A 15,176-nucleotide genomic window follows, 5' to 3' on the forward strand; every position below is an offset into this window, starting at 1 on the left:
CCCAAGTGTGTCAGTTATGTTGCATTAGGCAAAGTCTGAGTACAGAAGGCCAAGAGGTCCAGCAGGCACTCGAGTCGGCTGCTTTCTTCAACCTTTCTCAGCTGCCTCACGTTCTCAATGTGATGTACAGTGTAATAACTTCACCGTGGAAGAACTGAATGTACTATTTGGCTGGAGTTTACAAGTTTACTACTACAGCTGAAAAAAATGTGATCATACCAAGAAGCTGAAGCTGCTTACAAACTTAACTCTAAACTTCAAAATATTGTGCTCTACAAAAATAAATTCACATCTACAGACTGTATTTGTACACTGGTGCTTTTATTTTTAGGAATGTCAGTACATATTACATAGTTGTTGCCTAGTATCACACACAGTATAAGAATTTGTTTCAATTTTATGTCCTTCTGCTTATTTCTTCAATGCTTTTGACATATTTACAAGTACAGATACACTACAGCGTGATGCTCGGCCATAATACGCAGCATGCATTGCAGTAAATGTTTGTACTCGCCTGCATGTGACAGCTATGACATTTATTCTGCCTGCTTTGGATATTGTCTCTGTTGCAGTGGCACCAGTTGGAGCTGGGGCTGGGCCTCAGCCGGGAGCAGCATCTTGGCAGAGTTTGGCACCCTGCATCTCGAATTTGTCCATCTCACTGAGCTCTCCAGCAATCCCATCTACACGGAGAAGGTTTGATACAGGAATCTCATTTTACATTTTGTTTCACTGTGTGTAATTTTCTTTTACAATAAATGTTTAACATGTATGGGATTGATTCACTACAAGCCTGATTTCTTATTAGTACAATTTCTCTGCAAGGTGCTTTTCAGCCTTGAGGCAGTAATACTGTACAGTAAGCTGAATGTGTGAAACTATGACGCTGCAGGATCCTGATGATATTCCCTTATTCTCTGGTGTCTCTGCAGGTGATGAACATTAGGAAACTTCTGAATAAGATAGAAAAACCCCACGGGCTGTACCCAAACTTTCTCAGTCCAGTTAGTGGCAACTGGGTCCAACGTAAGTAAATACTAAACATTTCTTCTCTTTCAACGTCAGTGCAATTATTGGTTGAATGTGGGCTCCGGTGTGAAAGGTACTGAATAGTCAGATACAGTATGTAAGGTCGGACCAGGCCGGTGGCTGGATGTAAGTCTTCATTTGACCTTAACCCATCTAAGTTGCCCTGGGAGTGTCATTTCTGTCACCTACTACATTTAAGTATTATTGTGTTTTCCTCACCGAGGGTCCAGATTACCACAGTTTCAGTTCACTCAGTGTCATTACACATTTTACCCATTTTTCACCCTATTGCTCATCTTTCACACTTAAGAGACCTTGAGTCACCTCACGTGTTAGAGCTCATTTAGCTACTTGTGTGCATCATCTGCCCATCCGTCTATTTCCTTTCATTTTTAATATCAGGCTCATAGCAGTGTCTATATGACTCCCATAGCTCTGGGTTATTAAAATGATAATGAATTCAATTACTTCAGGAAATTGGATCTTTCCGATTTACCTGAAAGGAGGTTGGGAAAAAAGCAGGGAATAAGACGACACTAGGACTGAAAAGCTTGTAATCTGGATGATTACAGAGGCTAATTGTTGTGGGAGAGCATGTAAAGAAGTAAAATTGTATATATTATTGCTACAAAGACAGAAGGAGCATTGGCTTCACATCTCGCTCATCTGTCTGTGTCAAGGACAAAGACAGCAGCACTGATAACCTCGCGGGGGAGTCAGTAAAGGTGTGTGTGCCGGCAGTGAGCAAGAGTGGATAGATGAAGACTCTTGCACGCCTCCACCACAGTATCATATTCATCTTTATGAATCTGAATGTGGACTTGAAGCAGGCAGGGCGAAAATAAACAGCCACTAGTTTCAATTAGCACTCAAAGACCGTAAAAAGTATGTTACATAATTTTAACTTTCACACAACTCTTTCCTATAATAAGTGACCAGAGACTATTTGGGTTCAGAGCACACAGTCAGATGAATTCACATATGTTAAGCAGGACAAACGTGTCAGATTTGGTGGTGTGAATAGAATCAGAATCAGAATCTTTTAGTACCACAGTAAAATGCACCTGAATACTTCCTTCATTATTATGGTGCTTAAAGTATTCTGAAAAACCAGAAGAGGCCATATGGCCTACAATTAAAATGTATTACTCAATTATTATATGTAATGTTGTTCAGTACATGTTCACTGCTTCCTCACAGTAACAGAAACATGATATAATTGTTTAAATGTAGATTATCCAGGATGAAATAGATGGATTTGCTATGATAATCACTTCCTCGTTGTGAGACAATGAGATTCTTAAAAATTGTGGCAATATTCTAGTTTAAGAAAAATGCAGAAATCCCATAATTATTATAGTGTGTTTATATATACGTACAGAAACATTTTTTGACCGTACACTACACTCGACAGGAGAAGATACTGTCGATAAGGACCACGAATAAGGACCTGTGCATTTGTGTGAAACATTTTACATAAACCCGTTTTCCTTTCTGTTCTCCTCTTTAGATCACGTTTCCATCGGTGGCCTCGGTGACAGTTTCTACGAGTACCTGATCAAATCTTATCTGATGTCAGACAAGACGGACGATGATGCAAAGAAGATGTACTACAACGCACTGGAGGTTTGGAAATTTTCATTTTACATTTCATAAAGAGCGATGGGTCCACTGACACATCACTGCATTAGATGAATACTACTAATTCATTTGCTTAAGGCTTTGATTGAACTAAGTGCTTCACACCCAAGACAAATAAAACAGAGTCACATATAGCACACGTAGCTTAGATTTCTAGGGGATATAGTTGTTGAGGCGTGGGGGAAGCACACGCTATCTGAAGCCCTTTTCCACCATGGATCAGGAAACGTTGTTGGCTTTATTTATCATATGAAAAAGTGGCTTTACACCAGTTGTATGTATTGGTTACATAAATATACCCCTCAGTATTATTCACACATTACAACATACTGATGTAGAGACACCTGGTGCACGAGTGGGAGCATGAGTTAGAAGCTGATTTCAAATCAGAGGAAACAAGTGATTTCTGCCCTCATAGCCAGAAAAGATGAAAGACTTCATCCAAAATCTGTGACTGTGACTGAGGGAAGAGCCCCACTGCTCATTAATTATTATTATCATTATAGAGTAAATGTGCTGCCCGCACACAAGCACAGAGGGACTAGATCCAGGGTCTCCACCACGTTGCTTGCGTAGCTCACCAAAGAGTCAATGAATCCCACATATATTTGACAACGTGATTCGTCAATTTTGAGGTGTCACTCGACAAACCAACTTACATGTATGTCCAATCAAATTCAGTGTCCCGCCACCTTCTTACACAAAAGGATAATTTGACAATTAGTCACAAACAAGCTTGATGAGCTAGTGGTGATCCATGTTGCCAACTTAGCGACTTTGACACTATATCTAATGAGTATTCAGACCCCTCCAGAGAAAACGACTGGCGACTTTCAGGTGTTATTGGAGACTCTGACATGAAAGCATGTATTGTTCTATCTCTTCAAGAGGAAGAACAATGTTGCTGTAGGGCCCTCCCACGTCCCAAAGCACTCACAGGCAGCCGAGTCCTTGTGCAATGAAAATGTGAAAATATGAAGGGGTGAGACTTTACAATGTTTTCACTTTTTGCCAAGAGTTGAAACAGAGATATTATGGTCTTACTGTGGCGTTTATGCTATTCAGTTCAGACTTGTGCCATTTTGGAGGTTTTACAGAGATCTCATGAGTTCATCAAATTTGGAACCAGGAGACATGAATCCGGCATGTTAAATTGCAGAGCCAGTGCCTCATGCATAGATGTATAGAAGTTTCTCACTGCTTCTGAAATTCAGTGGCGCTGCATTTATTAAGCATGATACCACCAATTAAGTTCGGAGATGTTTTCAGTGGTCACAGGGTTCAGGAAAGAAGATAATACCACAAAGGAAAGTTTCTGGTACCATGTAATGAAATTACAGCTGTGATTAAATGGCAACTGACTTGTGCGTGTATTCAGTGTTACTGTACTGTACCCCAGGAAAAATATCTGCGAACATGAACCCACTGTAGTGCATACACATGCCTAAAAATATATTCGAAGTTGCTTCCCACGTTAATGATGTCAGAGTAAAACTCATTCCCCGCGGCTACAATTACAGTATCACAGACAATAACTTAAGATTGCCATTGAGATTTCCTTAGTTCTCATCAGAGGGTCAAGCCAGAGGCAGAACTACTAATTACAGACTCTTCTTCTCCTCTGCGACTTGGTATTTAAATGGCCATGGACCCCCACGCTATCAGATTAAGTTATATACTGTATGTTTATGCAGAGGTCTAAGGTGAAGGCACAGCACAAGTCATTATCTCTGGCATTCAAATAAAAGCAGATCACTAATTAAAACACAGCATTTTCCAATTATGCTATGCCATGATTACTGCTAACAACAGCTAATTAGCAGGAAAATAATCAGTCTCAACCCTCAAGAAAAATGTTTTATCATATAATATTTTTTAGTTTTGTCTTGTGTTGCGTCTTCATTGACCCATGTTAAACACAGTGAAGGAATCATTGCATATACAGTATAAATGTGAAAGAGGATGTATTAATTGCCTTTGATCTGCTTTCCTAGCTCATACATTCGATTTGTTGTTTTTAAAATAGAAAAAAAGATTAGATCTGGGATTGAACACGGAGTTTACACTTTTAAGTATCAGCACTTTGTGAGGTGTTGATGCTGAATTTCCGATCTGTCTGGCTGCTGTAGAGCACACGGTGTATTGACACCTCTACTGGCAATTTAGGAGCTTACGTGGAAGACTAACAAAACCAATGATAAAAGACAAGTGATCATGGTTTGCTTTAGTTGTGTTTATGCAGTATCAATGATTAATACAGTACTCCCAAATGTGTGGGTTGCTGCAGGCGATTGAAGCGAACCTGGTACAGAAGTCACCTGGGGGTCTCACCTACATGGCTGAGTGGAGAGGAGGGATTCTGGATCACAAGATGGGCCACCTGGCCTGTTTCTCAGGGGGCATGATCGGCATTGGGGCTGATGACGGAGCTCCGGACAAAAGGCAACACTACCTGGACCTGGCTGCTGAGATCACACACACATGCCATGAGAGCTACGTGCGTTCAGGTGAGTGGAATGGTGACAGATGGTGAAGAGGTGTATTTAGAGTTTGCAGAGGGCTCTGCTACAAAAGGCTGCACGATAGTTCAGTTTAAAAAGCTCAGTCAATCAGGACAGCAACACTTACAAGTTCACACAAAATTCACAGGGGAGTGGTTGGAATTTCTGGAGGGACAGTAACGGGGGGGGTATTTTGTCCACAATATCAAAATATCACAACATGTGACATCCACAATATAATCACGATATCTGTAGATTTAAAAAAAAAATGTCAGTCATAGGATGTACGTCATTAATTAACGATACACCGATTTTTAATAGTAGATACAATACTGTCGAGCTGCCATAAACTTGAAAAAGACTGACTAAAATATGTACAGCAAAGGAAGGTCACATGTCTGAATTGTCGTCAATAAAATAAACCATAATTATCACATAGGACTCCGTGGCCATCCACGCGTCGCAGGCAAGTCTCACAGCAGCTTTGAGTCCATTATCTACCTTCTCTCTCGTCTTTTGTGTTTGAAGCTTTCAGTTAAAACTCTTATTTTCCCACTACACTGTAAGGCCAACTCCATTGCCCTCGGCAATGAAAAAGGGAGCTGTGCAACTCTTACAGCATTAATGTTCGTTGTTTTCTCACACAAATCAGGATGATGGGGAGAAATGTGGCCATACATGTTGCTATTATACTTGTAAAATCCAAAGTGGATCTAAACTCCTAATTTAAATGACGCCGATACATCACATAAGACTTCTTATGAGACTGAAACACATCGATAACATCCCCCAAAAAATGCACATAACAGCTAGCCTAAAATAGGAGAGTACTGGCTGTGTGACGGTGTAACCCCATATCCACCTAAAAGGCATAGCATGAGTTTTACATTAGCTGTGCTCAGGCTGTGGCTATACAGGAGGCATTCAGGCACAATACTGAGTATGGGTCATCTGGATTTGGAAAGCACTCAGAGTAAATAGAAAATCAGTGTAGGCATGTGGATAAAACAGGGGAAAAAAGACATCAACTATAAATGTGGGTTAGAATCAATTGTATGGTGAGGCTTGTACAGCTCCTCAAAAAGACCATCGTGAATCAGTGCTTTAAGATGATAAGCTCACAGTAAAATATTTTATGACAAATTAGATTTTTCACTTAAATGTCAATAGAATTTACTCCATAAACAGGGAAATATGAGTGTCTTTATTTGATTTTTTTTTTTGCCATCCACCCAGTACATGTTGAAATATTTCCATCTACAGGAGGTGGTGGACTAACTGACGGTGCTTTATTTCTTAGTCCTTTTGGAGACAAATTATTCTTTCTTCCAATATAGCCCACTGCAATGAAATGCTGTGGGTTATCATAGTCGTGGTTCACTGTATGTATCTTGTTAAGGAGGTTATTGTGGCATTCAGGAGAAAAAAAATTAAGAGTCTAGGAAAGGAATACTCTAAATTAAAAAGGGCTCAGGCGATTTCATTTTGCCCTGGCTTAGAACCGTTCTTGGTGGCTTCACCCCACCAGAGAGACGACATGTCTAATAAGGAGTAGTAAAGAATTAAACTTCTCAATTATTTTCTTTCGTCTCAGAGCTGTAGCAGACAGGGAAGTGGCATTTTTTTTCGGTAGGGATGCCCACAGTTTGTTGTAATTCAGAAAAAAGGAGGGGCATAGCAGAGTAAACACACTGATGAAATCCACAGTCCAAAAGCACAATTAAGGTTCCTTAATATGCGTGGAACGCATTCTTGATCGGGTCCAAAGGATTCTCGAGTTTTCTCTTAATGTTCAGCAGGTCTTGGATTAGCTGACAGCTGAAGACTGAAGTGAGATTTGCTCTTGCATGTGCATCAAGTGGCTGCTGTTTAGCTGTGTCTTAAATACTGAGACCATAAAGACTCTCCTGCTGCGGCACTGGGCCTCTGCTAGCTTCACAACAGCCTAATGCAGCTGAACAGAAATCTCATGCAAAGCTGCAGGAAGGAAAAAGGTTTACTGCTTACAGAGAGAAGACTTTTAATGCTTAGCTGTATGAATTATTAACACATGAGCTGCTGTCCATGCTGTCGCTTGTTCTAAATTGTAACTTGTGTCTTCCATACTGCATGTAATCATTCATTACCACCAGGAAATTCACAGAGGTGAAACAGGAAAACAAATATTGGCAGTTTTGTTAGCACTACATGTTTAACATCTCGTGTCATTGCCACCTTGCACTCAACGCAGACAAACATGGACCACGTCATTCTTGAACCCCGTGAGAAGCAAATGGGGTTGAGTCTCCAAGTAGCAACTATGTCATAGCGCTTTTTTTGTAGACATGAATAGAGGTAAGACCTCAGCCAGAGCATCTTAAGGACCTGCTGCAGGTGTCTAATTAAGATTAATTCAAACAATTTGTATTTAACTTTTCTGGTTGATTTCAACTGGTTACTGTGAGTGAGTTGGTCAAATTCTGTAAATGCTTAAATAGTAGGCAGGGCCTTTATTTACCTCAATGGTGGGAAGAACTTGTTTGGGTTGCTTTGCTCTAGTTGACTTACTCCATTTTTAGCTTTGCTAATTACAGCATTAATTTAGAAAATGACTGACACTTCTCCCAGAATTCTCACATCTAAAGCCTTTTTCATTTAAGAGTGTACTTTAAATGTTGGGAAAGAATCATTAGGGGAAACTACATTTGAAGACAGTATTTTTGAAACTCAGCATCAGAGTAGTGAATATATGAATTACTGCACAGATAGAATCAGACCAACTGGCCATTATTTGAATTGTGACCTTTAGATGACAATTTATTGTACACAGTCATTTTGACCTTGGAGCCAATTAAATTGTTGTGTAAGAATTTCCAACACCTTATTATATATTTGTTTACATACTTTTTTTGCAACTGTTTAAGCTTGATGAACCTGAGATAATAATTTCTGTTAGGAAGCACAAGGCGGTAAGGAGATAACATAGCTGAGATTAAAATGAATTTGGGGGAAAAGCTTACTAGTCCCAAAGCAGGGAAACCCAATTCTGAGAGTAAGTTCTTAATTGTGTTTGAGACAGACATGTTAGTCAACAGATGAATTTGTGGAAAAATCTATTTTGTTTTCTGTGTCTGAGTTACTAATAACTCCTCGAATTAGCATTCCGATCGCAATTATTAAGAGTCCAGAGATTTAGAGATCTAACTAGTTCAAAACGGAGAACTGAGAGTACTCTTGAGGAGTCAGTTAGACAAACCTTTAAATGTGAGTTGTTTCAGCTGCAGAGAATTGACAGATTGACTTATGTTTTTGCTTTAAATGTCTAAATCAATTCAAAGTCAAAATCTATAATCACGAGAAAGTGTTTAGAGTGAAAAAAAAATCTCATTTAAAAGAATTCAATATTCGTTCAGGTTGTAGACATTTGACGGAGGATTAGGGTAAACAGGATGCATCTGACCACGGCAAAACTCTAATGGTTCATCTCTAGGATAATCTTCAGGACAGTAAATGGTGTATTGCTTCCATGCATCTTTGTCTTGCGCACACACACACACACACACTCACACCCTATAATGAGCCAGCTGGCTGCTGCCTCATGATTTCAAGATGATGCAGCTACTTACAAAGGCTCCGTGATTGACATCTACATGGTTCCTGCAGCCACGATTCAATTTTCCAAGTGACCACACAGTCGTTTCCTAAAATCACAGATGAGAAAAAGAAGTTTGTTTTTTGCATATTGTACAGAAGACAATGCTCTTGGATATCATACAACAAAGTGTTCCAGATTTAAGATGTTGCCATGCTGATGCTCCTGTCCTGACCTTCATGAGAATAGATTTCTTTGTGCTGTAACAAGAATAGAAGCTCTTTGCTATGCAGTCAGGATTTTTGGTTAAAATCAAATGGAAGTAATGAGACAAATAAGGAACATAAGAAGCCCACAAACTATCTGGACAGCTGGCATGTCTTAATTGTTTTTCTGCCTCAAGACTTTTTTTTTTTAAAAACTGGTAATGGGAAAATCTTTAACCCGTAAAAGAAAAGACACTCTGTAAGCTTTGAAGGTTTTTAGATTTTCAAATTGTCTGCAGATATGTTAAACACATTTATGAGAGCCAACTGAACACTTGTTTGTCCTGGTTTCTCTGCCAGCAACCAAACTGGGACCTGAGGCATTCAGATTTGATGGTGGAGCCGAAGCCACAGCAACCAGACTGAGTGACAGATACTACATCCTCCGGCCAGAAGTCATCGAGAGCTACATGTACATGTGGAGACTGACCCATGACCCCAAGTACAGAGAGTGGGGTTGGGAGGCAGTAGAGGTGAGACACAAACACTTTCCCTATTGGCCTGATCTGAGAAGAAGCAGCAGCTGTATCATGTTTTTGGAAGAATATTTTTAGTCTAGTCCTTTTAGGAAAGTTTCCAAAGGACATGATTAGTCTATTACTGCACTATTAGATAAGCCCTTTATCTCTTAAGCTTTTTTTTGCCTGTAAAACTGAAACATTCATCAAGTCAGGATGTAGATCCTCTCTTTGTGTAGCTTGTAGAAGTGTAGTGTTAAAGAAATCATTTTACATTTTGGAAAATATCCTTATTCGCATTCTGGCTGTGTGTGTGTAAGATGAGCAAATTTGATACCACTCCCATGTCTATTAAATATGAAGCTATAGCTGGTTATCTTGGCTTAGAATAAAGACTGGAAAGCGGCAACCAGCCACCCTGGCACTGTCTAATTTGTTTAAAAGAAGTGTAAAAGCAGTTTTTCATTTTACAGGTTATGTGGCAGACGATTTAGACTTGCCTCTAAACAAGTTGAGTTGGTTGTAATTTTCCACTGTAGCCCGATGTCACAAATTTGTACGAGGGGTCTCAACAATCTGATTAGCACAAAAATATCTTTTGCCCTTTGACCCTCAAATCCGATAAGGAAAATTTAAATTAAATCTTCACTGGTGTTATCTATAATGTATAATGCCAAAGTTCTAAAATGTTAACATATGTTCACTAAATCAAACCAAAACCAAATGTGTCTGCATCTGCTCTATTGACTCAGTCACGAGACCTTCTCTGGATCCGCCAGGGTTCCACGAGCTGACCAATCAGAACAAAGTGGACTCAGGGTGAGGGGGTCTTTACAGAAACAGGAGCTAAAACTATTCATTTCACACAATATGGTCTCTTTTACAGGAAGCAAAGGTAGAAACAAGAGGTCTGCTTCCAGGATATTTAGACACGTAATAGACGCCAGGTGTGTAGACTAGAGAAACATACTAACTTTAATATCTATCAAGAAGTTTGTCAGATCGTACACGTATATAAAAATAGTAACTAGGTCAGTTGCCGACAACCAGCAGAATATCCAGGAAGTTACTGGCCCCGGCTGAGAAACATTCCAGCACAATAACCCAAACTGTGATTGAATTTTTTAGAATTGCTAATTTCTTTTCATCCTATTTTCAATCTTTATGCCAAGTGCCTGCTGGTGGGAGTTTAATCTGTAACAGACATAAGACTGGTATCAATCTTCTCTTCTCTACACTTTCAGCAGGGAGTGTCAAACTTGAGACCAATTATTCATTATATTTATAAGTCATATGTTGTTGAAAACAGTCAGTAATTTCCATTTGCAATCGTTTTGAGCTCCTTTATCAGAATGATATTCTGTGACTCGGTAATTCTGGCAGCTTGACGGATGAGTCAGTCTGTTTCCCCTTGTTTTCATTCATCAGGATTTTTTTCGGTCCATCGCATTAAATACATCAAAAACTGTTTTACGGTTAAACTGGAATATTTTTTAAAAACACAGACTTGAGTGAAGTTTTGTAATATAATATATCGGACCAGTGCTTGCTCCATTTAAAGAGAACACCTGCTATTCTGTTTATGTAAATGTCAAGTATTAACTATAATGAAATCTCCACCTTCTGCAAATGTAATATTAGAACAAAAAATTCAGTCAGGCCAGTACAGTATAAAAATAATTTCATGTTACATTTAAGTAGGAGATTCTCTCCTGTATAATTATGTAACCCATACTTTTCTCTTAAGAGGGTTAGACTGATTTTATAAATTGTACTCACCTATTATGTCGAGTCCCTTTAACACCTTCAATTACCCTGACCAGCTTCCTTGATATTTTGTGGCACTATACATTAGCCTGTAGATCAGGCAATCCCACTAGCAGGAGGTGAAGGTTGAGCAGGGAGCAGCACTATTAATGGCGCGATGGACGGGACATTAGCTGCAGTAAACTGTACAGGGCTGGAATGACAGATTTCGCATTAATTTAGAGCACACAGAAGTGGAGAGATCAGGCTGACGAGTTTGACGGGCCTTTAATTATCAGGCACAAAGGTTGAAAGCGGTGCACTACGCTTCTCTTCATGAACATCAAGCATTAACACGTCAGGGTCTTTGTTAATTAGCACGTATACGCCAGCCTTTTGTAGCAGGGGTAATAATGCGCTAATCCGCTTGGCTAGCTCAGCCACTCTCCATTAGGCCTTGTCAGATTTTGAATTGGACTTCAATTGTATAGATGGCTGAAGGGCTTGACATGTTCCATCAGTTCTTTCTTCTCTGAAAGAACCACATAGTTTAAGTGAAGAACGTTCTGTTTTTGCTCCATATTATATAAGAGGAATGGTCCCTGTGATTCATTGTGTGCAGGTTGCATTATGTGGTTCTGTCACAGTGCAGAAGTAAAAACTGCTCTGTGAGGGCTGATTAAATATAAATGTGTCAAGTGTTTTCATTCAGTTTATAGACTCAAGCTGCCAACTACAAAAAGTGGTCTTTTCTTTGTCCAGAAAAAAAAATGTTTTTACAATGGTAAAGCTTTCCCTCCCCCGTGTCTCCCGTCAGGCCCTGGAGGAGCACTGCAGAGTGGAGTCTGGTTTCTCTGGGATCCGAGACGTTTACACCACGACAGTCAGCCACGATAACATGCAGCAGAGCTTCTTCCTCTCAGAGACACTCAAGTAAGTACTAGTTTGTGTCCGTTTGAGGCAAATGGAGTTTTACAACGTGCATACATAAAGCCTCATATATACAGAGTCCACTGCTGGATGCTGGGGATTCAGTTTTCCCATTATCTGTCCATGAAGCATGCTGAGAGAGACACACACACCATCTCTCCTCTATGCAGGAGTCATTTGAGGTGATTCTCTCCTTTTCACTCGTACACTGACTAGATAGTGTGCAGTTAAATGCCTCAATTTTACCTCCTATCATTCTTGGGTCATTAAGCAACGCAAACCATTGAGGGCGCAAAATCAAATCACAGCTAGTAGATGGCAGAGGTGTTGGGGGTTTTGCTCAAAATGGGGGCATCAGGTCCATCATCAGACTACGTTTTACTGTGCTACTGTCTAACTCTGTAACATTATCTCTGATGCGCATCTACTTCAACAAAGGAAAATTTTACTAAAAAAAAGGAGGCTACTTAATTTTCTAAAGCAAGTATTTCTCAGACAAGACATAAGTTTCTATTGTTTTGGTGGTGATGCATCATTTTCAGCTGCAACTACTGCTTTGAATCAATGTTGGATTGATTCAAAGCAAAACAATGTCACTCAGTACAATGGTGTGTTTATAGTACTCCTTTGTCATTTCTGGATGACAGAGGAGCTCTAAACACCATGTAGTTAAAGTAGTTTCTTTTCCCAACAAGTAATACTTTGTGGTTGAGGAGAGTTTGGGTTCTTATCCCTCCTCCTCAAGGGACCAGCTTTGCTTGCTTTACCAATTTGCTTTGTCTTTTCTGACTCCACCTTCATCTAAGATGATATCTTCCAAATTCTGATCGAATCAGGAGTGGGTAGTGAAGCGATTGTTAGAAAACAAGCAGAGCAGGGGTCCTTGAGGACCAGGAATGAGAATCACTAGAGTAGAGGACACTCTTAAAATCAGTTTAAACTGAAATGTCAGTTTCTGGATAAAATGTAGCACGAGCAGATTTATCATACTGTAAAACATCAACTATATATCTGGCCAAGATGGTAAGATTTACATGTCAGGACATGCAGCTCATCTACATTTTTCTATGTGGTATCATCACAGGATAGCAACAAAACCGGAGCCACTATAAAGCTAAAATATCCCTCTCAACAAGACACTGGCACGATAGGAAAATGGGTTGTGTTGGAGTTAATTTGAACAGACAGGATTCATTCCTGAGCCTAGGTTTGGATTCAATAAAATGGACATTTTTCCTGTTTGCACAGGTATCTGTACCTGCTCTTCTCCAACGACGACCTCCTCCCACTGGAGGACTGGGTTTTTAACACTGAAGCCCACCCGCTGCCCATCATCCGCAAGAGCTGCTTGCAGGAAGAAGCAACACAGGATAAGACAGTCTCCGAATAAGACTGAGCAACTGGGACAGTTACAGACATGTCTGCACAGTTCACGTGCACAGTCACACAAATATTGCAAACACCAATTCAATGCAGGTTCAGTCTTTTCAGGAGCGTGTTATGGACTCAATTCCTTTTCAGCAAAGGATGTTGTTGTTTTACGCTGTGATTGTATATCCTTCTGCCGGGGTTATTTCCTGCTGGCACTTATTTTTTGTGGACAATCAAAACAAACATGACTTTCATGAAAAGAGCACCTTTTTCTTTCCTTCTTTCCTCTGTGAGGAAACCAGTATAACTTACAGACCCAAATGTATGGGAGGAGGGTTGAACCATGGGCCATATTGTCAGAGAGAGAAATATAGAAAAACACTTGAGTTTTGCTCTTTGATTTCGTTAAGTGATGAATGATTTTATTAAATCTTGCCATTGCATTGTTTTCCCTTTGTGAGTACACTCTGACCAAAGGTTTCTTTGCATTTTGATTTCACTTTTTTCCAGTAATGTGTTGTTGTGTGAGGTTTGACAGACAGTACAATTTACTATAAAAGACTGAATTGTAATGGATATCAATTAATGTACAAACATGAAATGTGGTTTTCGAGTTCACCTCCAAACTAATGTTGATGTCACGTTTCTAACGAAACAAGCTTGAATGATTTTATTTTAGTTTTTTTAAGTCTGGGGGTGTCAGAAAAGTGGCTTATGCATCCAGGGACCATTTTATAAAAAACTGATGTGGTTGTGTTTCCACAGTATGCTTGGGTTTTATTGTGAGCAGGACAATGCTTTCTCAGCCTTTCAAATCAGAGGAACAAATGGAGTACTGTCACTTCTGTGACTGTAATACAAGCATAGAGGGGAAAAAACACATTTTCTATCCTCTCTCCAAATGGGTTTTCCTGCTTCCCACCTGCCTTTACACGTAAATCCATACAGCTTCACTTTTCAGTTTTCTCACCACTGCTGTCCTGCACAGATACGGAGCGAGTGTGCTGTACATACAGATGAATTGAGTGACCCCTGTATGAGCTTGTCTCGACTTGATTTTGTGTCCTTTTTTTTTTTTTTTTTTTTTGTTTGTTTTCTAAATTCAGTGGTTATTTTTTTCTGGGTTCTCTTGATTTGCTTCCCTCAGGTGTTTCAGTAAGGAAAAAAAACTAAAGTTCTGATTTTAAGTCTAGTTATTGCTGATATTAATTACAATTACTTATTCTTACTGTTTGATTTAACTTTCATTGTTGACTATTTTCAAATACTGATTAAAAAAAAAAACTGTGCAACTTTGTACATTTAAAACAATCACATTTGCTGTGTTGTTTTTATGTCTAGGTGGTTCATACTGTAACTTCTGAGAGAGAGCCTGCAGTGACTAGCTCGTCTCATTTGCTGGTCAAATTTGTTTCGGTATTTGCTTCCGGGAAGTTCATTACAGATTTAATTAAAAGAGACCATCTCAGGGTTGTGGAAAGTTCCAGCAATCGCGACCAGAAAATGACTGATGGGGTATAGCTGTAGCACCTCTCTTGTGGTGTCAAGGCCAGCAAAGCAAGATTTAATATCATCCACCTCAAACGATTTAGCTCTAACCGCTGTCTGAATCCTAATTTCAGTCTGAGAGGTTCATTCTAATCATTGGCTTTAAATAGAATTG

At 39.5% G+C, this 15,176-nt stretch overlaps 1 protein-coding gene across 2 annotated transcripts in view; it reads left to right on the forward strand.

The window, feature by feature from the left end:
* LOC137130119 (mannosyl-oligosaccharide 1,2-alpha-mannosidase IA) overlaps window positions 1-14,824 on the forward strand; it is a 166,765-nt gene extending 151,941 nt beyond the window's left edge. The window contains exons 6-12 of one of the 2 annotated variants that reach the window (XM_067509854.1): window positions 569-696; window positions 933-1,026; window positions 2,540-2,655; window positions 4,958-5,177; window positions 9,309-9,481; window positions 12,030-12,145; window positions 13,391-14,824. In XM_067509854.1, coding sequence (XP_067365955.1) covers window positions 569-696; window positions 933-1,026; window positions 2,540-2,655; window positions 4,958-5,177; window positions 9,309-9,481; window positions 12,030-12,145; window positions 13,391-13,532 — 989 coding nt within the window. In that variant the 3' untranslated portion in view covers window positions 13,533-14,824. The remainder of the gene's footprint in view (window positions 1-568; window positions 697-932; window positions 1,027-2,539; window positions 2,656-4,957; window positions 5,178-9,308; window positions 9,482-12,029; window positions 12,146-13,390) is intronic. The other variant, XM_067509855.1, reaches the window with a different exon arrangement.
* The last annotated feature ends 352 nt before the right edge of the window (window positions 14,825-15,176 follow it).

The sequence above is a fragment of the Channa argus genome, chromosome 7, assembly GCF_033026475.1.
Source record: "Channa argus isolate prfri chromosome 7, Channa argus male v1.0, whole genome shotgun sequence".
Classification (NCBI taxonomy): domain Eukaryota; kingdom Metazoa; phylum Chordata; class Actinopteri; order Anabantiformes; family Channidae; genus Channa; species Channa argus.